The 24,680-nt window shown below is 34.4% G+C and overlaps 1 protein-coding gene across 2 annotated transcripts in view; it reads left to right on the top strand.

Annotated features, from left to right (window-relative positions):
• The first annotated feature begins 13,048 nt into the window (after nucleotides 1–13,048).
• Nucleotides 13,049–24,680, top strand: part of LOC124369338 (disks large-associated protein 4-like) — a 79,553-nt gene continuing 67,921 nt past the window's right edge. Inside the window, exons 1-2 of one of the 2 annotated variants that reach the window (XM_046827307.1) lie at nucleotides 13,049–13,302; nucleotides 22,178–22,248. In XM_046827307.1, coding sequence (XP_046683263.1) covers nucleotides 22,197–22,248 — 52 coding nt within the window. In that variant the 5' untranslated portion in view covers nucleotides 13,049–13,302; nucleotides 22,178–22,196. Of the gene's footprint in view, nucleotides 13,307–22,177; nucleotides 22,249–24,680 lie in introns of both variants that reach the window. The other variant, XM_046827308.1, reaches the window with a different exon arrangement.

The following is a 24,680-nucleotide window of genomic DNA, read 5'->3' as shown; positions in this document are numbered from 1 at the left end:
CACTAACACATGCCCCACTGTCAACCTCAAAATTTAAATGTTTGCCTTCAATGAGAAAATCTACCTTAATAGGCATAATTCTGTCATTATTTACACTAACCTCCTCAGCTTTATTTAAAGCAAACATTTGTTAAATCATACATACTTTCTGCCTGCTCAATATGCTTAATCTTATTAAAATTATTGGAACCTGAATGAGATCTACATTCTTCATTAAAAATATTATCATTAAGAACACGTGATTCATCTACGTAATTTTGTTTATAATTACCATATTTCTTGTTTCCAAAATTAATATGTCTGGGAGTTGACTTACTCCTTCCCTGACTATGACAAACCTTAACTAAGTGTAATATTTTGCCACATTTATTACACTTGTACGAAACTTGTACTCATTGGCCAGTAACACTTCACATCACTTGACAGTCTCTCCTCCCTCTTGTAGTTTGTAGTTGGCAGGTCAGTGGTGTTGATGTGTTTTGTGGTTGCCACTGTCACTATGCTGTACCGTTCCCGGCGCCGGACCGTACCGCCTGACGATGTATTGAAGTTGTTCCCGCACCACAGATCCTCCAGCTGTCGTCGTCTTTTTTATAATCATGTTGGTGCCCTTGGGACAGGCTAGGCACGAAACCAAAAAGCCTCTTTGCGCACTTAACTCTTTTTAGTTATTGTGGTTGCCCTGAAGTATTAACTACACAAGACAATAGCTACATGCATCAGTGACCAACAATAAAATTACTATTCATGCCTTTTATTAATTAGTGTTAGTTTTGGTGTGATTTTAATAAGGTCCTTATATAGAGCTTTAATCTGTTTTAATTTCCATAGGTTATTTTTGAATTGGAGTTCTTAATCATGTTTGTTAGAAACAGATTAAGGACATTTTTTCTACTATTTCATTACCTCCTATATTTATGTGTCCTGGTACCCATTCGCATGCTATATTTTTTATTTCCGTCTACAAAAGTTTTTATTATGTTCATTATTAAATCTACTGGAGTGTTGACTTTATTTGCTGTTTAGATTCACAATCGCTGATTTTTCCTCCCATGTACAAGGGCATAGACAATTCCCAGTGTTCTATTGCAGCTACTTTTCCATGTGCAAAGCTAGGAGTGACCTCCTCCATAGTATTAAGTACAGATATAAATAAAGGAATTTTCTTATTCTCCCAGTAAGGATTAATACTGCACATCATATTTATATACATAATTTTTCATATGCTGGGTGGTTTATGTCTGTTATAATCTTTTGTACTAATCTTCTGTTAAAATATGGGGTCTTACATTTAGTGGTAATGAAGCTGTTTCTAATTGTAGGGCAATATTGGTGAAGATTTCTGTGTTCCGGTGTTGATTCTCAGAGCTTGATTCTGTATAATATCTAATTTACTTAAAATATTTTGTGTTAAGTGACCAAACAAATGGCAGCAGTATTTTAATTTAGATCGAATCAATGCCCTTTACACTAAGACTATTTTTGGAGGGGCCCCGTTTCTCCAGCAGCAAAATATTTTCAGTAGGTTAAGGTCTTTTTGACATTGTAAAAAGAGGCTATTTAAGTGGGATTTGAATGAGTGTTTATTATCTATAAAACACCCAACAATCGCAGATCATTTACAATTGGCATTTCTTGTCCACCAAGGTAGTATTGTCTGCTTTTCAAATCAACATATCTTTTCCTAGTAAATATTACAATTTTAGTCTTTGAAGCATTTAAAGTAAGTATTTCGAGGGCATTTTACATTTTATCATACGTAGTATTATAATGTTTGTTGAATGTATAAAGAAGAACATCATCTGCATATTGTAATGAGTAAGTTTTATTGAGCAAATTTTTATTTATGTAACTGATGTAGATATAAAATAGGATAGGACTTAATACACTTCCTTGCGACAAGCCTCTGCTAGAATTTCTTGATAGACTGTATTCTGAATACATAAGTGTTACTGCTCGGTCAGATAGCCATTTGCTGCAATGTAAAATAAACTTTGCAGGAATTGCAAGAATATACATTTTATTGTATAATGTGGGAAGATGAACATGGTCATATGTACTTACGATATGTGGGATGCAGCTGTTATAATTTCGTTGTGTGATAACGCATTATAAGTTCCGATGAGAAGCTGGTTAAATAATCAGCACATCCTCGCTTTCTCCTAAATCCGTATTGTGTATCAGATATAATTGTAAGTTTATACACAAGGCATTCCAGCATATTTCTTACCATAGTGTTCATTATATTAATAAAGCAAGGGATCAGTGTAATTGGCCTATACGATAATTCATCATGTTTGTCTTTCCCGGGTTTCAATAATCCAATAATTCTAAATTGTTTCCATATGGGGGGAGGATGTTTGATTTTCCATTCCAAATATTATTATATATTTAAGTAGCATTCCTTGACCATTTTCTGGGCGGCGTCTTATCAGGCTGTAACTGATATTGTCAATTACATGGTGATGTATCTCTTTTTTTACTCAATATTGCTATTTGTAACTCATTCATTGTAAATTTACTTTCAATAATTACTGGTGGATTTATTTCAGTAATATGTGGGACATAATCTGGGATTATATTTTTAATAAATTTTTATTTTGTATACAATTATCATAGTAACTAGCAGAATGATTTTTATTTTTTTATTTATTAATAATATGCCATGCATGTGCTGTAGAGTTTGTTGAAGATATTTTTGGCATATTTCCTCCCATTCCCTTTTTTGCTAATCTAATAACCTCTCTGGTATTTAATTGAGCAGTTTTTACTTTTGATAATTACTAGGTGTTATAAATAGCCTAGATTGTTTTTTTAATTTTCTTTTAGCTACAGCATGTGAGCAATCCTGAATCCACCATGTTTTGGGTTTAAAGGTGGCTATATTCCTTACAGGTTTTATATTGGGAATATTTTCATCGATAGCCTGGTAAATAATTTCATAGAGTTTATTCTTGTTCTGATCTACTTCATTTGTTTCCAGTTTGCTAATATTCTTTGTTACGTACCTAGTATACCTTTTCCAGTTGGCTTGTTTATAATTTTTGTTTGAAAATTTAGACTGTTGATCTTTTAAATAAACCATACTAAGCCTATCAGGTTTTTTATAATGCTCTACTTGGAACTGGAAGTAAATAGAAAAATGATCACATCCCATGGGATCATTTCCTACCTTCCAGGTTAGTGTTGGGAATATAATCCCAGCGTTACAAACTTTAAATCACGGGTTGATTGCCTTTTAAACATGCTTGCTACCGCTGTATGATTATGATCGTTAATTATAATAAAATTAAAAATTGCATTACCCCTTCTATCAGCTTTAATACAAGTTCAGGAAGGGTGGTGCGCATTGAAGTCTCCCCCAATCAGAGTTTATCCACTCTCTTTGGGAAATAATTAATTGTACCAGAAAGTTGGATTTATTGGTACAATATATGTTATATAAATTAATCGGAGGATATAAACTATCAATACTTACAACTAGCAATTGCAATAAGTCGTTTTCAATAATAACTCTCTTATAACCTTCAAATGTATACTTATATTTACAAAAAAAGCAACTCATAAGAATCATTCCTGTCTCGCCTGATTATCTTATAATTATCATCGGTTAACTTATCATTTGAATTTAACCATGTTTCTTGTTAAAGAGCTACATGAATTTCGTGTTGTACTAGCATATTAAATAACTCTGGCCACTTAAACTTAAGTGACCGATCATTCCACTGAACAATATTGAACTTGAATGGGTTACTTAGTAATTGCTTGTGGTTTAATGTTTGTTTTAACTGCGGGCTGTGACGGACGTATAATTCTTTAAATGCTAGATCTAGCTATTGGTCCTATTGTTTGTTTACAAGATTCAAGAGTGTATTTTAACAACTCTCTTATCATATCGTCAACTTTTTTGTTTATAATGTTTTCTTCTTGAATTCTGTTGAGCAATTCTGTAACTTTGTTGCGCAACAAAATACTTTGTTGTTCCCTATCATTTACAAGCGATTGATCCGGTAATGAAATTTCTACACTAGGACTTGACTGACGCGATTCAATTTCCACATTTCGTATGTTTAGGTTAGGTTTACTCCTACTATTAAAACTATGTTTGGATTTGTTTACATACTTATCTCTATTGTTAGGTCTACTAAAATATATTTCTGTACAGTTACCGGTTTTGTCTTCTTTGTCACATTTTTGTGACAACAGCGGTAGATATCTGTTATTGTACATATAATTATTTTGCATATTTTTAAGTGTGGGAAACGAGCTGCGGTCATTAATATCGAATTTTGTTATTTGTGAATAAGTAACTTGGCCTACTCTTAGTATATTTGAATGAATTGTAATGATTAACGGGGTGGTTTTTACTGGCTCCCTGGTACGATTCTTTATATAAGCTCATCCTATCGAGAATACCAGTTTGTATCACATATTCTGGACATGTTTTATTATTACTAACATGTTCTCCATTACAGTTAACACATTTTGGTATTTTATCACATTCATTCAAATGATAGTTCTGACCACAAACTCTACATAGCCTAACATTGTCACAAGGTGTGTTAGGTGTAACATAGTCATAACTGAAGCACCTGTAACATTGTCGCACTGGCAGAATGTAACAATTTACAACCATCCTAAAATAATTGAGTGTAACATGTACTGGTCATTTTTCTGAATTAAAAACAATTATCATATAATGAGTACTCACCAATTATTTGTTGATTCATTTTTTAATTCTACTAGCACCTATAATTGGGTATTCAGAATAACAAAATTCCAGAATTTCTTCTTCGGTAACATCTGGTTCCAAATACACCACACCCGTACTCTCAACTTTATTAGCAGGTACAAAAACTAAATAATGTTGTAGACATTGAGAATCGACCAAGCTGTTGGGAGCACATTAGGTTTTACAAATCACTTTAAGGTTTTTACCTACCCTAACTATGTGGTTTATATCATCACACATCACAGTGGTTTTTCATAATTTTTCCCACAGCAAATAGATTAATTTTCCTTTTGTCCCTACTTCAAATGACCGGTCAAGTGAGTCTTACAATATATAATAATTTTAGGTTTTTTTACTAAGCAATTTCGAATTCTTGTGTGTTTTGGTGATGTATAATTTTCTTTATAACTGTTTTTTTTCTTTTATTATTTTCCTCCATTCCTGGAGTTTCATCAATTACAATTATGTTACTATCGGGTGAACTCGGTTCAAGAATATTGGCGACAGCCAATTCTGTCTCCATGTCGGACATGTCTATAATGGCTTGACCTTCCACCATAGCGTCTAGTCCATCCTAATACTATAATATTAAAAGGTGTTTAATATGTTACCCTTAATTTTTTACTCTACAATAATAATAGTTAAAACCTAATTTAATTACAGTATTGATTTTAACCTGTAAGAAAATTAATTTACATTAAATGGGTATATGCTTGGCAGGTTACAACACTTACAAACAAGGCAACAGGCATAAGGCAACCACAATTAAGTTATTACTCAAGAAACGCTCTCAATGGACAACATATACTCACTGCCTCATTGTCCACCATTTCTATGTTGGTTGCTATAGTTACCGCTTTCTCAAAAGTCAAGTTTTTGTCTTGCTAAACAACTTTTTCTTGATTGCGTCACTACGAATGCCACTAACCAGTCTGTCTGTCAAATAATTTGACAGATTATTTTTGAAGCCACAAAACATTGTAAGTTCTTTTAACTGAACTACATAATCAGAAATTGACTCGTGCTCCCTCCGGATTTGCAAACTAAATTTATCGTTCAGTTATAATCTTTGGTTTCGGACTCAAATGAGTTTCCATTAATTGCACTATTTGTTTAAATGTCTTTCCGCCGGCTGTTCTGGTGCACACAAGTTCTTCCGTAGGTTATAAGTTTTCAGACTAGAGTACTAACTATAACCGTTAACAAGATAGAAATTTTATTTTCCTGTTTGATGTCGTTTGCATTAAAAACTATTTTCAAAACGCTCAATATACGAAGACCATGTGTCCTCCGCAGCATCAAACGCGTTCATAGAACCGATGTATCCTGCTATCTTGGTTTCACCGAAGTCTTTCTCACTACAGCCCTTCCGCTGTTGACCGTTATTAACTCGCGTGGTTTTAAATAACTCGTCGCCAATGTTATATATTGTATTATATTATAATAGAAGTACCACATAAGAAGTCAGACTTACGTGACAGGAGGAAGTGGGCTGCTAGAAGTGTTTCCGTTTCACCCGTTCCTACCTTCTATGGTTTGGCTATTTCATATTATGATTATGACCTTTGGATATTATGTTAAACTTGTTAACTGTACTATATTAAATGTCACTGTAATCGTCTATATACAACACTTTCCCTATTCAAAAGCAATTAATTACTTTATTTAAAAAAATGTAAAGCTCTTGTAAACTCTAATGTTTAGTTTAAACAAAATTTTCTTTCTTCTTTATCTTTATTATTATTAATTTAACCAAATAAAACACTCTTATTTACAATAATTATATTTCAAGTTCATTTATTTTTAATGTTATAAGTTCAGAATTTGAGGTGCTTTGCGGGTTCTTTCTGATTTTCGCAGTCTCAGTAGGAGGTCCCTCCAGTGGAGGCTTGATGGGTGGCGATTTTCTTGAAGGTGGGCTGGCGTTTGATTTAACCGGACTTGAGTTCTTTAGTGACCGTTGCTTGGTTTCCGCAGGCGGAGTACTAAGCATGGGCTTTTCATACCTGGGAGGTGATGTTATTTTAGGGTCACGTGGCTTAACATTTACCTCAAACTCGGTTTCTTTAAGGTGATCTGCATGAATAAACTTTTTGGCCCATAACACTAACAATATAAGTTACTGAGCTTACTAATTTTATAATTACATCGGGCACCCACTTCACTTCTTCTTGTCGAACACATTTGACCATCAATATTTTTTCGATAACAAAAGATCCCTCTGGTCTTCGTTTGCGATCACACCATTACTTTACTTTTAATTTTTTTGTTTCCATCCGATTTGATAGATGTTGTTTTAGAAATGTGAATCTGGTCTTTGGTTTAAAACCTAAGAATAATTCTAATGGAGTTTTTTTTGTTATCGAGTGAGTGGTATTTCTGTACGAGAATAAGAAACAGTGCAGTTTGTCTTTGAGTGTTCTTTTTGGACCATTTGATTGCATGTAATATTTGTTTGAGTAGGGATGCCCACCATTGATTCTACTTGGCCATTGGAAGCAGGGTAATAAGGGGGCGAAAAGAGATGATGTATTCCAGTTGAATGGAGAAATTCCTCCAATTCTTGAGACCGGAAGGGCTGGCCCCTCTGAAACAATATTTTCAGATACGTAATACGCGGAGAAACATGTTCTCAACTTCTCAATGGTTTAGTGGCATTTGTTCCCGCCATCGGGAATACTTCCACATACTTTGAGTAGCTATCTATTAATATTAGAAAATAACTTCCATGCTTTTAGCCAAATCAGCGTGTACTCTCTGCAATTTACGGGTTACCCATTGCCAAGAATGTAGGGGATCCTTTGGTATAGATTTTTTAGTCATTTCACATACACTACAAGATTTTACTACTAGTTCAATTCTATTGTCAAGGTTAGGCCACAAAACATAACTCCTTGCGAGTGATTCCATTTTGTGTATGCCTGGGTGTTCCTCGTGTAGCATATTTATGATAATTTCCTGTAAGCTAGGTAATTTTTTAAACTCTACTTCCCCATGAGATGTAAACTAACTCTGCAGAGGGTTTATTTTTTAAAATAAAGAATGGGTGTAAAGAATCTGATCTATCCATATGTTCCGGCCAACATACTTAAGTTATGTCTAACACTCTGGAGTATAGTGAGTCACGGCGTGTAGCCTTTTCAATCTCCATGGAGGTTAACGGTACGTCTGGAAATGGAGCGAAAAATTGTATTGTATCCTGATCCTCCTATTCTACAGAAGATTGTTTGGGAAGCCGTGACAACGCATCCGCTTCAACAATCTCTGTGCCTCTCCGATGAACTATTGTATAGTTAGAGGTTGAAAGGATGATGGCCCATCGTACCATTCTCGCTGCGGCTTGAGCGGGTATATTTTTCTTTTCACCTGATAAGGTGGTTAAAGGAGCATGGCCCATTACGAGAGTAAAAGTTCGACCGTACAGATATTTATGAAATTTCTTTACGCTAAATATTATAGCCAGGGATTATTTGTCTAATTACGCATAATTTTTCTCGGCCTTAGGGTCCTTCAAGCATAAGCAACTGGGCGTACAGACCCATCTGCCATAATATGAGACATTTCACTAGCCATTCCATAAGCACTTTGGGTTGTACGGTACTAAAACTTTACTGTTAGCAAAATCTTACTTTTCTCAAACTCCTGAGCACACTGAGTGCTCCAACATATATACTCCAACTACTATACTCGACTATACTATACTATACTATACTCCAACACTGAGTGCCCTAATGGGCGTAGGGCATTGAACAAATCTGAAAACAATACTTATCAAGAAGTACGTAAGGGCAGTGGTGCACGCCAGAGTAAAACATTTTTTGTTGGCAATTCTGACGACTGCCATAACCTAAAGTTTGTGGACAGGAAAGTGTTTATGTTTGTGTCTAGAGTGAGTCCTGAAATATCTGAAAATGACTTTAAGTTGTTTTTAAATGACACCCGCAAATGCGATAATGTAGTAGTAAAGAAACTTGAATCTAAATATCCATCAGAATATTCTTCTTTTAAGGTCGGTATATCAGAATCAGACTGTGACAAGGCCTTTCAGCCAGACTTCTGGCCTAGAGGAGCGTTTGTTGACTATTTTAGGCATAATTTAAACTCCAAAGCTGTAGGCAAGAAGTTCAAAGAATGACACAAGTAAGTGGTGAGTACTTAAGCTTAGGTAAAATGGATATCTCACAACCTGGTCTTAGCAATAATAAACACTTAGTCAGGATGCTTTTTTGTAATATACAATGTTTGAATAACAAAGTCCAGGAGTTAGAGATTGTAGCAAGTGAGGGTACCTTTGATATATTGGCTCTCTCGGAGCACTGGCTGGGAACAACAGAAGTTAACCTAATTAACATTAGTGGCTATAAACTTATAAGCGCTTTTGCTCGCAGTACTTTACAACATGGTGGGGTGGCTCTTTTCTTGTCGGACAGATTCCAGTGTGTTTATGAAGCTATTGATGTTTCCTATTACTGTACAGAATTGCATAATGAATTTGCAGCTGTAAAACTCTGTACATTTCAGATCATTGTGATAGTTATCTACCGATCACCTAGTGGTAACCTGGATCTGTTTATGTCGAACATCGAAAGAATGATCCTGTCATTGGAAAAACATAAATGCAACTTTCTTATAGGTGGAGACTTTAATGTAAATATCGCCAAGCGTGATATAAATACACTCAGGCTGGAAAATCATTTTAAATCATTAAATATGTATTTTATGAACTACAATCCTACAAGAGGACTCTCGTGTTTGGATAGTATAATAACCGACCTCGCGACTGAATTGATTGACTCGAAAGTAATTGACTACGGTTTGAGTGACCATGACTCAGTTTGTACCAATGTTTGGACAACAGATCCTAACATACCTTGCAACAAAAATAATCTAACTGTTAGTACTATTAGACCCATCACACCTGATAAATTATGTAATTTTATTAACCATCTCCAAACGATTAACTGGGAGTTTGTGGTAGACTCTGTCAAGGACGCTGAAACAAGGTTTAATGACTTCTTTCAGGTTTTTATGAATGGTTTTCAATTTTGTTTTCCGGAAGTGACTCTTAGGACTCGGAAAAATAGGCCTACTAGACCTAAATGGTTCACCCCTGAACTCAAAGTGATGCGGGAGTGACTAATGTCTTACCGGGACTTTGCTAAGTCAACAGGAAGCTTGGATGCTAAGAAAGTCTATAGCGCTGCTAGAAAAACGTATCAGTATGAAATAAGACAAGCTAAACTGAAGACAAATGCTGCTTATATTGAGGGTGCTGCGAACAAGTGCTCTGCTGCCTGGAAGGTAATTAGGCAGGAAAAGTTGGGTACAAATATAACGAAGGTTTCGGTTACACCGGATAAATTTAATGATTATTTCCTCAGTGTTGCGGAAGAGGCTCTCAAGAATGTTCAGGCTGCTCCCTTCAATCCGATAGACATGGCCAGAAGAGCTAATGCTCCAGTGGAAGACATGAGGTGGACACCTATAACGGTGGACCAGATTCTGCACACGGTTGGGCGGATGAAGGACAGTAAAAGCAAGGACATTTATTCGTTATCAAACAGCCTTATAAAATCAGTGGTTGGGTATATCTTGCTGCCTTTGATGGCCTGCTTCAATGCATGTTTAAATGAAGGTGTCTTTCCCGGAAAGTTAAAGGTTGCTCGGGTCACCCCAATTTTTAAGAAGGGAGATAGGTCACTGCCGGAGAGCTACAGGCCTGTTTCTAATGTTCCCATTTTTGGGAAGGTTTTTGAATCTCTTATTAAGTGTCAACTTCAAAGGTTTCTCGAGGAGGGTGGATTGATCTCGGATGCCCAGTATGGCTTTAGGAAGGGCCTTTCCACGGTGAGTGCAGTCTCTCACTTGGTTAGTGGCGTACTGGATGGCTTTGAGCATAGGTTAAATACGGGGGTAACACTCTGTGACCTCAGTAAGGCCTTTGACTGTGTATCACATATTATATTGCTTGAAAAATTAAGGCACTACGGTATAAATCACAATAATTTGGAACTGTTCAGGTCTTATTTGGGAGGACGAGAGCAGATTGTCACAGTAAATGGTCATAGATCTCGGGTGGGCGCTGTTGTGCACGGAGTACCACAGGGATCCGTTCTTGGGCCATTACTCTTTCTTGTAATGGTAAACGACTTATCTTGTAACATCAACTCTGATGTAATTTGTTACGCTGATGACACCAGTCTGATTGATGTTAATGCTGATATACATGACTTAGTCGTATCGATGCAGGACTCACTTGACTCAGTTTCTAGTTGGTTCCGAGCCAACCTTTTTATGCTTAACATGAATAAAACACAACAAATTATATTTAGCTTGAGTGGTGTAGATATTTTTAGAGATAGTGTTAACCTACTAGGCATAACCTTAGATAGTAAGTTAGTTTGGCATGATCATGTACATATTTTAAGTAGTAAGCTATCTAGAGTAATATATCTCTTAAGAAAACTAAGGGACTGCGTCCCCATTGAATATGTTAAGACAGCATATTTTGCTTTTTTTCAAAGCTTAATCCAGTATGGGCTCAGTCTATGGGGAGGCAGTTCTGGTGTAAATAGTGTTTTAATACTGCAAAAGAAAGCTCTTAGAATAATATGCAAAGTTAACTCATGTGCTAGCTGTAGACCATTGTTTAAAACCCAGAATATCATGACTGTGGTTAATCTGTATATTTTTAATGTTATTATGAATATTAAAGAGAATTATGAGAGCTTAATATTAAGAAGTGATGTCCATAGGCATGACACTAGGAATAAAAGTCTTATTGATATTCCATACAAAAGGCTCACTAAATCTAAATCTAATCTGCATTACCAAGGTATTGTATTTTTTAATAAACTTCCAGGCTCAGCTCGGACCTTGAAGGCAACCAAATTTAAAAACAAACTGACTGCTTTCCTTTTGGCAAACCCTTTCTACAGTCAAAGTGAGTTTCTTGCCTTATCTCAGAGTGACTTTAACCATTACTTCTAATGCATGGAGTGCTCACTTTTAGTATTTATTAATCCTGCATGGTTTGTACATAGCCTTTGGTTTTTAGTTTTAGCCATGATTGTTCTTTTAGCCTCTACTGACTAAACCTATTACATGTATGCTACTTGTTAAACGGTTAATAAAGTTGTCTATTGTCTATTGTCTATTGTCTAACACCAGACTTTCTTCTTTTCTTAATAATTCTTAAAATGAAAACAATTCCGAAGATAGGTTTTGTAAAAATTTAGCGTACCTAAATATGCACAGCTCTGAGTTATTACTGGTTTGCGTTGCATCTAAAACGGCCTTTACCCGTTTTTCAGTAGGATGAATTCCTTCCTCATCAGTTCTATGTCCTAATAATTCTAGGTTGTGCTTAGGTAACTCACTTTCTGTGGATTTCCAAGCTATATGATCAAGCTAAATCTAATATAATTCCAGTTCTAGTATCTCCATACGAATTAGTTTTGTAATTAATTTTCAAACTTAAACTTAGGTACCGATCTAAATTTTATTATTCGAGAGCAAGCGTTGATTGTTGTATTGTGCATGGATTTTGGTACACGTAAATAAAACTCATTAATTTAAATAGTTATAATTAAGGGGATAATACTCCGAAATGGGTAGGCTATTTTCATTGGCAATGTTTTAAAAGCTTTAATCATCTACTTATTATAGATAGTAAATTAAAAACTGGGATTTTTATGATTTTGCAGTGCTATTTTTATATCGATATAACTCAAAAATTACTTTTTGAATAATGCCAGTCTTTAATTTTTCTTTCTGGTCCCTTTTTTTAGCGTAACATGCCTTAAGCAATCAGTAGTGTTGGCTATATTCTAAAATTCCTCTAATAACTACAACTCTTTGCTGGTTCTTGGCTACAGGATCAACTATCAGATACTAGGCATTTGAATTTCGTATTGGCAGAAGTACTGTAGCAATATTATTTATGACATCTGTGCAGCATTGGTAGAAGCGTTACTTTTACGGTAATAGCGTTAAGCGTTTTATGAAGCCTTAAAATCCAGGCGAGTCTTTATTATAATATTTAAGTATCATAAACTTATATTTTTTACAGACAAAAAATATAACAAAATGGGTATGATCTGTTCAAACAAAATATAGCACAATCTCGTAAACTTATTTTATTTTATGTAACATAAATCTATTTGTACACTATGCGAAAATAGTGAAGATTGCATGAAAGTCCTAAAACACTGTTTAATTAATTAGTCACTGTATAGGCAGTATGGGGCAACCTGAAGCCTGTCATATTAATACCTGACAATTGGAAAAAAATGTCTTGTCTTGCCTGTCTGGAATTCTCTTCTGTTCTCTGACAATTCCATTGATTTCGTTTTGATCACGCGTTCATGTATATGATTTTCATACCGTCGTCAATTGTCAAGTAGGATAGGGTAGGAGTGAACACTTTAAATATGGCGCATTGGTATAGTGAGTAGAACATTGAGTTAGAGCTACTTCGAATTTTGATTTTTGATAACTTACTCATCTACAATTTAAGTGTAATCATTTTATGAGAAGCTGGTCAACTTCTAAGATACTATAACTTCTAGGTAGGTAGGTAGATCCCAAATATAATAAAAAATTAAATATGTTTTAAGTTAAGCTTAATATATTGTTGGCTTTCGGAATGTTTTGAACGAGGGCAACATGTTTACAATTTGACATTTATATTCAGAAATGTTTTATTCAACAGTTATATCTGTAATAATTGATTTTTAAGATGCCCAGTATTCTTCAGTTAATAACCAGTAGCAATTACTTAACATATGAAGATAAGTAGTTTGATAGGGTTTTATAAAGGCTACCTTTATTATATGATGTTAGTCATGATCAACAGGCCTATACTTTAAGTTATATGGGAAGGTTACTTTACAATATTCATGAATCTACCATTATGAATACTAACCCATTCACTATTTAGGCTGTATTAAATTAGAGAGCTGCAGGAAACTTATAAAGTACATTACTTGCTCAGTTTTGACTATACCTGTTATAATAGTCAATATATCTAAGTTACTGTATATCAGACAAAATATGTACTCAATAGCGCAGCCAAGTATTGGGGAATTGTATATAATACGTTGTTACTTGTTAATCACAAAGAAAGTAATATTCATTAGAACTGTCTGTTAAGTGTTGAAAGAAGTTACTATATACAGAGATCCATTTAAGCAGCTACAGATACATTGTACACTAATTGGCAGTGTCAAGGTTACATGTAATTTGGCTTGCAGATTTGCCTTTAGTTGATTAGTGATTGTGCTGCCGTAACCTATTCTACTGGTCGAAGGCATTTATGATCAGGCCTTCTGGAAGTATCCGTTACATGAAATGAATATTTCTGAAGGTCTGATCATGAATGTCTCTGGCCAGCAGTGGGGGCTGTAGCACCTGCTGTCCCCGCAGGTGACAATGAAAAAACATCACTAGATTATAAATACTTATCAAGAGAATGGATACGAATTTTAAAGGTTCACATTTGTTTTTAAAGGTCATTAGCCACATTTATAACGGAAAGTGAGAACTCAAGTAGCTGTCATTATTTTGATAACGGATAATAATTTAGCACTTCTGGACAGAACTTAGAAAGCTACTGTAATTTTAAAATGTTTGTTTTGAGTTCTTTTATAAGTGTTTTTGCTGATTTTATAATAATTAATAAGTGAAGGCTGAAGTGAGCTTGGAATGCCCAATGCAATTTTATACCTATATATTCTGACCATCTTTCAAATAAGGTCAGTCCATGGTGACTTATTGTGGATAATGACTTATTTATACTATGTCTAATGTTATAAGAACGTTGCTGTCTGTTTTTAATTTAGTTTATTTTGATGTGGTACTTTGAACATAAAAATACATGAAACATTTAGTACCTCAAGTTTCATGACAATGCTTGCATACATTTCTTTTTTATTATTTAAGGTTTGCCTTCAATGTGAAATATTGAAAATTCCTGTGATAGGATTGAATAACTTTCTCTTAGAGTATACTATGCAATTTAATCTGCATATATTACTTTATACAGATTAAAAATAAATTAATAATGTGTCTGATTAAAGAACAATATGTAGAACGGAACTTGAATTTATTATAAGTGAGTGATTGTATTCATAAAGTCAGGTGTTTGTCTCATGGAGTATTGAGTGTCTCTACAGTGAATGCATGGTAAGAGTTGAGCTTTATTGCTTTCTTTTGCCAGATAACAATTTTATTCAAGGTTTCCCTTGGTCACCCTCCAGAGTATCATAGAATAACTTCCCTTTACTTGACAAACAGGTAACTATACAATTAGTATGCTTTGTTAAGTCATCATTTGTTGTTCATTTTTATTTGGAGACATTTTACAGTAATCTACTACTACAAAAAATAAATTTTATTATTATTATTATACATATAAATGTATTTAACCATCTCCCTTTGAAACTAAGAGCAGAAACTGTAGTCAGTAAGTTTAGAATAAGACTTAAATTTGTTCTGTTTGAAAATTAGTTATATTCTTTGGGAGATTACTTGATATCCAAACAGTATTAACTTAGGTTTTAGCCTTCATAATTTAACCTTTGTTTTTGTCATTATATTTATATTGACCATTGTTCTGCAATCTATTATTGTTAAATTGACAAATAAACACTTTGACTTTGGCTAGACCTAATAAGAATTTTATTAGTCATTAGATTGAGAAAAAATTGACATAGTCAAATATACAAGTATAACATTATAAACATCATTACAATTAAAAAATATAAAAGTAATTATCAATAATAACAAATTTCAACCAACACAAATTAAAGTTACCAAGTATACACATTCATATATTTAAACCACTGGGCAGAAAATTTGCATATAATGATTTTCATATTACTCATAATGGTAAAAATCATTGGCAACAGCATCAATATAATTATCATATAGCAAGAAATATCACTGTTGCAATGTTACTAATTGTGATTTAAAATTTAAAACAAGTGGAAAGTATAAACATTTTATAATACAGGATTAATTAGTTACAAACACTAACTTTTTAATTAATAGTCTAGGAAATTTTGTATTAAAAACACAATACTACCTATCAAATAATCACTTGAATAGTCTTTCCAACTCATTGCATAGTGCTCATTAACACATTAAAGGAATTCTTTGATCAAGAAATTTCTTATTTTATATTTTAAACTGTCTAAAGGTATATTTCTTATTTCTTGTGCCAGAGTATTTCTACAGTTTTGTTGACGTATGTAGCATTTCTGTGTGATGTACTGAAGTGGAACTGTTTGTGCTTAAACGATTTTTGTTTCTTATAAATTAGTTGCGCTTGACAAGACCCTACAGACTCTTAGGTTGTGTTGTGGCTGAACACAACCTAAGAATCTGGTTGAATAAGTAATCACACCTGTCTGTAATAAATCGTCCCATATTTGCTGTTTTGTCAAGTCCATGATCAAAATATTTTCGTTTAAAACCTTATTTCGGTACCCTCCCCCCCACGAATATCCCCACCCGCTACCTTTTTCTCCACTATATAGATTTTTGTTCTACATATATTTTAATGTATTATATTGTGAATAATCACACTTGAACAATAATATCTCCTAACTTCCTAACAGCTTATCCTTCCTGCACCTAAGAAATAATTCTGCAGAAATATTCAGCCTCTATTTGAGGTCTGCTTTTTCCCTGACAATGGAAGTTAACTCTTCTCCGATCTTTAAATAAGATCTCTTCCTCTTCTCTCCCTCAAGACTACAACCTATAAGCATTCTTCCTGTCCTCTAAAGAACTTGAACAGGATAGTGCACTGTCTAATAAGTAAATTTGTATAGTCCCACAATATTCTCAACATGTATTAGTAGCCTGTGTCGTTATCACAGAGACTGCACTCCTGCCAATGTTATACTGAACACAATTTAAATTAACAATGTACAGAAATTAATAGTGAATGGAATACCAATACATTACTGCAGGCATTAGGAATTTAGGCCGATAAATTACTCAACGATGTATTGACATATTGTAGGTACCTGTAAGAAAGGCTTTGATGCAATGCACTCATTGAAGAAAATGTGGGGTTTTTTTACCGTTTTACATTAAACTGAAACTTATGAGAACACTTCAAGTTTCCTTACTTCAATAACTGCATCTCAGTGATTGTGAATATATTTTTGGGCAACAAATTCTAGAGATGCAAATCATTTTTTACTACATTAGATTTTTGTTTTATATGCAATAATGTAATCATATCACCTCATACTATAGTTCCATATAAGTCTTAAAATCAACGTTGAATTGAGGATCATTCAAATTTTGAATGTATTTTACATCAATCTTATATGTGGGTTTCAACAATAATATATTGTCAACAATTTCAAATTTATTTGTAACAGTAAAAAACCAAAAAATGCGCTTACTGGATCGTCTATACTGCTGATTCCATACCATATAACAGAAATGTTTAAGAAATCCTTCATTGCAACAATATGTAGACCTACAGCATGGAATTCCTTTTCATACTGTGTTAAAAATCTGGAAAGACAAGTGTGCTTCAACTCAGCTTTGAAAAGACGTCTTAGAGCAGATGGATACGGGTTCCGAGACCATTGTCGAATGAATGTGACTGTAAGAAAACAGATCAAATAATTGAGTGAATGAGGTTAAAAATGTATTTTTTTTGTATAATAACTGTTATTTTGCAAAGTAACATTTGAGTTATGCTTTAAACTATTTAAAAACATTATAAGGATTTAGGTTATTTACTTAGGTGACTGTAGTTATTAGATGTTAATATATTGGAAATGTTAGAAAGGGCCATTTGGTCCTAATTTTGTCTGTGTAATTTTTGTAAAAATAAAAAAAATATTCATTTATTCAGCTCTACGTTAGTTTTATTACAAGTATTGGTTAAACTAGAAATGGAGAGGAGGTGATAGTGTATTAAATTATAATGAGATCCAGTCTGGGAGACCTCTATCCTCATCCCTAGGTCCTAGATCATAATTTGAGTAATTCAGTTTTAGGCTATTTTAAACCTAAGAAATCAGTTATGTCCGTCCCATAAATGAAAAGTGTAAATAAATGGGCTTTATATATATTTGTAATATGCAGTGAGTATTTTGTATGTCAATAATCGAGAAGTTCATTAGCCTACATCACTTAAGTTGTTTCAGTTACTTGATGCTCGTTCATTTTTGACAATATTTGTCTTTGAAATTGAATATCAGATAAAGATATACACCATCCAACTTTCACCTTTAAAATATGGAAACTAATGATTTATACATTGATGTTTTTTATCACTTCTGTAAGAGATTAAGCAAAGATTTTAAACTTAAAAACTACTACCGTCTAAACTATTCATCCATCAATGGTCACAACAAACACAATACCTTACCACTCAGTATTACTTTCTTTACTGCTGGTTCACACAACAAACACATAGTCCGAACACATAGCTGGTATTTTTAGCTTGCAGTATTATATTCTGTTGTCCAAAAACACCCATGGATGGTCCTCAGAGGTTTTTTTATTTTATACATTGAAAGACCATGGTTTCGTTGGTTTATTTATATGCTTTAACCGTATGCTGGGCATTATGTAGTGTTCAAACAATTGATTCTAGACACAGTTAGAATATTGTATCTAAATGGTTATATGCTATGTAAAGGCTTAGCCAGTAATTGTGTTAGCTTGTTTAACTCTTTACTTGTCAGGACATGTAGTATGTGTGAAGAAATAGAATTTAGACATAGTCAGTGTTGCATCATAATGGAGTGTTATTAATAGGAATATCAAGTATAGTAAAAAAAGTGAAAAATCAGATAATCCTGTAATTAAAACTTTTGAAGTTACTTTTTACCACTTTATATTGATTACTATATTATTCAAAGCTGTGTATTCTGAGTTACCCTTGAATAGAAACGGAAATTATTTATATTAATGTCAGGGTGTTTCTCCGTTCAGTGGCTATCCAGCTGTGCTAGTGTGAGGTTACTGTTGCTTCTTGTTGTTTTACAATAGCAGTTTAAAATGTGTAACGCAATTGAAAATCCCGTGATTGTGATGTGTGGTCGGTAATACGGTTTTTGTTAGTGAGAATAAACTGGGTGGAAAAGTTTTAGGTAGTCAAAGCAGGAAAGTTGTAAGCAGTCAACAAATTCATGAAACAAGAGGCTGAGCTAAATGAAGTTATGATTTCACTGTCCAAAGTTAGACATACAGCAGCAGCGAATGGAGTGTCAAGAGTGAGTTATTACCAAAATAAACAGTGTGTATCATAAGATTGAAAACTACAGTGTGAGTGAACTGTTATTTGTGATACCAAATAAGAAACGTGTAAAAAGAAAAGCTGTGACTGGATTAGATAGTTTTGATTAAAGTATAATCCGATCAAAGTGTGTACTTTATGACTTTCATAATAAAAAAAGCAACTCCCAAAAGCTAAACTCATAAAAGATTATCTTGAGTAGGCCTACAATATAAATTAAAAGGGAAGTAAGAAGTGTTCAATTAATATTAAAAGAGGCTTCAAACGGAAGAAAACGAGGAACAATAGAAAGATATTAATAGAGAAGTCAGGTATAAGAGAAAATAGAATAAGTTACCCTGAGGCTAAAAAATGTCCTGTAGTGTATTTACATGAAATATATGTTTATCCTCACATGTTAGTGGCAAAACTTGGTCGTATGAGTCTAATAAATGAATTCATGTCCCATGTAACAAGAGGACATGGAGGGATGTTAACAGAGGAAAGGTATTTAAACTCCATGTTTAAAATGAATTAATCTACATAAGGGACAGTAAAAAAGTATGTGCTGAATGAATAAACTTATAAATAAATACAGAACACAAGGTTTTACACTTGCTCTCTTATCACCTAGATTTGAACGCTATTGAACTTATTTGGGTGGATGTGAAAAGTTTTTTTGGCTAGGCACAACATATCTTTTAATTTAAATGAAGTGATGAATCTGTGTGAGTAATTTTTTCACACCAGATTTAAAGTTTTAGCTTATTATGCTTTGCCATAAAAATGTTTAAAAAAATATTAATTTTAAATATATCATTAAACATGATTTAGTAATTCTTAACAGACACATGTGACTTTTATGTTTGCACTACAAAATAGTTAAATGGAAGGGATTAATGTACTCAATTCACACTTGTCATCAAAGAGGTTTGACTTGTGATCATACACAGACTGATGTTTTTATGCATGACTATACAACTTTGGCCTACTCATGTGCAAGAATATATGCCTGCTACTGTATCTGCCTATACACTACAGGGTCTGTATAATAAGTAACCGGACTGACTTCAGGAAATTTTTTATTGGCAAAATATGTACAATTTTTCTTTAGAAATCTTCAAAGTAGTCCCCATTGGAGTCGATAACACGCTGATACCGTATTTTCCAATCCCTGAACGCTCCCTGGAAGTCGGCAACCTCGATGTTGTCTAGAGCCCTCGTCGTAGCACGTTGAACGTTTTCCAGAGTCCCGAACTGCGTCCCCTTAAGGTGTCTCTTGATCTTGGGGAACAGAAAGAAGTCCGGGGGTGCCATATCCGGGCTGTAAGGAGGCTGTGGCTGTGCCAACTGTTCGGTGACGAGCAGGCAGGTGTGCGACGGTGCATTGTCGTGATGGAGAATCCACGAATCGGCAATCTCCGGACGGACTCGGTGAACCCGGGCGGTTAGTCGACGGAGCACCTCTCTGTAGTACTGGCCGTTTACAGTTTGACCGGTTGGCACAAACTCTTTGTGAACAATGCCTTTCACGTCAAAGAAAGCAATGAGCATCGACTTCACCTTCGATTTGCTCATGCGCGCTTTTTTCGGTTGTGGTGACGTCGATGTGTGCCACTCCGAACTCTGCCGCTTCGTCTCAGGATCGTATTCAAAAACCCACGTCTCGTCTCCTGTAATAACGTGGTTGAAAAACTCTGGTTCGGTTTGCAGTCGATCAAGGATTTCCGAAGCGACAGCAACACAACGCTTCTTTTGCTCATCAGTCAGGTGTTTGGGTACCAGCTTCGCGCAGATCTTCCTCATGCCCAGATCGTTCTTAGTAATGTTTTGAACGGTCATCTTATCAATTCCGACCTCATCTGCGATAGCCCGAATGCTCAGACGACGATCACTGTTCAACACATCACGCACTTTTTGCACATTTGTGTCCGTGTGACTCGTTGATGGAGGACCGACGTGCTGTTTGTCATGGACGTCATCGCGGCCCTCCCGGAAATTTTTGTGTCACTGAAACACCTGAGTTCTGGACAGAGCATCCTCACCGTAAGTCTCTTGAATCATTTGAAGAGTTTCCGTGGCCGTTTTCTTGAGTTTGACACAAAATTTAATGCTAAAACGTTGCTCGATCGTACTCTCCATTTTCACTCCGACGGGGTAACTGAACATGCACTCCGCTCTCACTCGATACTAACTCTCCAAGCGCTTGGAGGCAACTGCTGCAGCCCGGTTCCCTTTCACTAGACCCCCCACCACCACTACAGCACCAGATACCGGTTAGCAGACGCTTTGACGGAGCGGGGCAGGCTCAGTCCGGTTACTTATTATACAGAGCGTGTATACAGATAATTTTACTACTAATAAAAACATGGAAAATCTTTTCAAGTACCACATTGTATCACCGCTAAGAAAGTACAGTTCATGATCTTACCTTAAGTTTGATACCGCACAAATTGTACCACCATTTTTCAGTATAATACATGATAGTAGTATGAGCTATTATGCATATGTATTTCTTCCTAATCCAGCACAAAAAGGTATAATTAAAAATGTGAAGTATTTAAAAACCTCATCTAAAATACAAATTTTACTTCCTAGGTTATGGATGAATACCCAGTATAGTTGTCGTTAACTAACAATGATAACTTTCATACCAAAGGAAATATTTTGTTGTATGGGACCATTTTATGTAGTGTAAGTTTTTATTTCATAAACACCATTTTTCTCATATAATTTTTTTTCTTAAAACACATTGCAGTTACTTAATACATGGAAAATTATGTCTTACAACTTCAACTTCTGTAATATTTATTTCAGAGTTCTGTTATTTTTTATGAATAAAGCCCACAGTTCTTAAAATACTGAGTCCACCTCTTGTTATTTGAATCTGTCATAATATATTTTAGTTCAAGGGGTCCTTTAAGTGTAGTGTGCTTTTTTTAGTTCAAGGGGTCCTTTAAGCTTAGTTTGCTTTTATAGTTGATTTGTCAGGAAGACATTTCTGTATGAGTTAATATTTAAAATAAGATAAGGTTTAACTGTGTGATGATATTGGTAAATAATAACATATTAGATAATACTACCTACTATATATTACTGTAACTAATATATATAACTGAATTGTAGTTATCTCCTGAATGTACTTGTATTAAGCATTTGCAGGATGTTGATGATGTTGATTGACTTGTTAGGAACTTTTGGTCGTGGAAGATGGTTTCTCCAGAGGTTCTGACAGATGGTTCCCTGAACCACAACCACGCAGGTATTTGCCGCATGTTTGTGGCATGGTTTACAATACCCCCAGGTGTTGGTTTGTGTTTATGTCTGCATGACCCCTTCGCCTTATTCTACATTTTTTAATGTGTCGTCATTCAAACACCCCAACATCGATTATGTTACTTATTTTTATTTTTAAGCTTTCACTTCTATGAACCCGCCTTAGATTTATGAGGTTGTTGAGACCTTGTATTGTTTTGAATTAAGCACTGCATCGTTCATACCTGCTTGTTATTAGTGTAACTGCAGTTCCAGTAGGCAAAAATTGCTTGACTACTTATAGAGATCTCTTTCAGTTAAAGATGTTTGTACAGTGTATATAATTGATCAATGCAATTGACAAAGAGTTGAAGTTTATGTAGGTTATGATTTTGTAAAGTCTTTTTTGGCATCTCAGTTGCAGAAAACGTTGCTGGAATTCTATAATATGTTTTTATTTGGAATTTTATATGTTTTTATTTGGAATTTTATAATATGTTTTTATTTATTTCTTTTTACACAAACTTAGCCAATATAAAGTCATTTTTTACCTTCAAGTGGCTCTAGATATTATTATTATTTTGTAATCCTGTATTATTTTCAGCCCATACTATAATTAACCGTAGATAACCTCCTCGTCTTAACATTTAACTTTGATGCTATAGTGAAAGTTCAAAATAATCACCTTGTTAAAACACTTTACAACCCTTTTTTAAAATTAATCAAAACTTAATTATGTGTCTTGCCCAAGTTTTGCATTATTACATAGTCTTTTTGACAAGAAATGCAAAATACATTATTTAGTAATGTAAGAATTGTAATTCTTGGGGGGAAAAACATTTTCATGAAATAAATGAAATTTGTTTTGAAGTTGCACATTAAATTTCTGTTTTTATTTAAATGTTTGTTTAAGAACTGTTGAGGGTGTATATATATATATATATATATATATATATATATATATATATATATATATATATATATATTTACAGGGTGTACATAAAGTCCTGCACAGGTATAATATTTTCTGAACGATAACAGATAAATCAACAAGATTTGGTACATCAACACTACACCTAAAAATCTACTTTTTGAAAACTATCAGTTTTCTGTAATATGGGGACGTCCCGCAAGGAGTCAGAAGGAAATCTTAAATAGGAGCATTGATCCAGTAGAAAATGGCGGCTGTTCAAAGGCCTTTATTTAAAAAAGATGTTTACTTACCAAATGTTTTCAGAGTAAATGTTCGAATTGTTCACCTTCGGTTATTTGACAGTTGGAAAGACGCACATAAAAACTATTAACAGAATTTTGCAGGGCAACTTGAGGAATCGTCTGACATTCTTAAAGTATTCTTTGTCTCAGTTCATTTAAATTTTGAGGCTTTGTTTTGTAGATGTTGTCCTTAAGGTAACCCCAAACAAAATAATCTAATGGAGACAGATCTGGTGAACGCGCTGGCCATTCTACAGTCCCCCGCCTTCCGATCCGCCGTTGCCAAAAAACAGTGTTTAAATAGGCTCTTACGTCGATGCCGTAGTGTGGGGGTGCTTCGTCCTGTTGAAACCAGATATTCTGGAAATATTCTCCAAACATGTTTCGAAGTGCTGGTGTAATTTCATTTTCCAGCAAACGTTGGTATGATATTGCATTTAAATGTCCTTCAATAAAGAAAGGACCTACCAACTGGGTACCTATCACACCAAGCCAGACATTCACCTTTCAGTGGATACTGCGTATGTGCCTCCCGCATCCAGTGAGGATTTTCGCTACTCCAGTAACCAACCATCACAAGAAGTGTTATACGTTCACGTTCGTCAAGCGACATACTGTAGTTGAAGAACTACAAGCAATACGACAAACTCTTTTGTACTAAAGCACACTGATAGAAAGGTTGGACAGCACTACTAAAACAAGAAAACTAGAATAGCCTACTATGAATAGACTGGCTAATAGGAAAGTCCAAACTGCGACCCAAAGACAAGAGCTTTCTAATTGTTACTGTTATCAGGTTTTTCCCCGTTATCAATATATTAGGACCAAATTTGTAACCCTTGAGGATAACTAACGTCGTAATTCACTTCTGTACAACTGGCAAGCATAATGTAGTATTTAGCTGCAGTATTCGTTTGGTTGCAGTTTTGCTTTACTGGGGTTATGGCTACTAATAAAATGTAACCAAGTAAAATCTTTGAACAGCCGCCATTTTGTACTGGATCAATCTTTTTGAATGCGGTTTGCGGCATTAAACTCTGCTAGATAAGCCCTTTAAAATGATGTGCATATTGACCTATGCTCTTATTTAAGATTTCCTTCTGACTCCTTGCGGGACATCCCCATGATATTACAGAAAACTGATAGTTTCTTCAAAAAGTAGATTTTTAGGTGTAGTGTTGATGTACCAAATCTTGTTGATTTATCTGTTATCGTTCAGAAAAT

This window comes from Homalodisca vitripennis, chromosome X, assembly GCF_021130785.1.
Source record: "Homalodisca vitripennis isolate AUS2020 chromosome X, UT_GWSS_2.1, whole genome shotgun sequence".
NCBI classification, from domain to species: domain Eukaryota; kingdom Metazoa; phylum Arthropoda; class Insecta; order Hemiptera; family Cicadellidae; genus Homalodisca; species Homalodisca vitripennis.
Note: the sequence above shows the minus strand (reverse complement) of the source record. Positions and strands in the feature narration are given on the sequence as shown.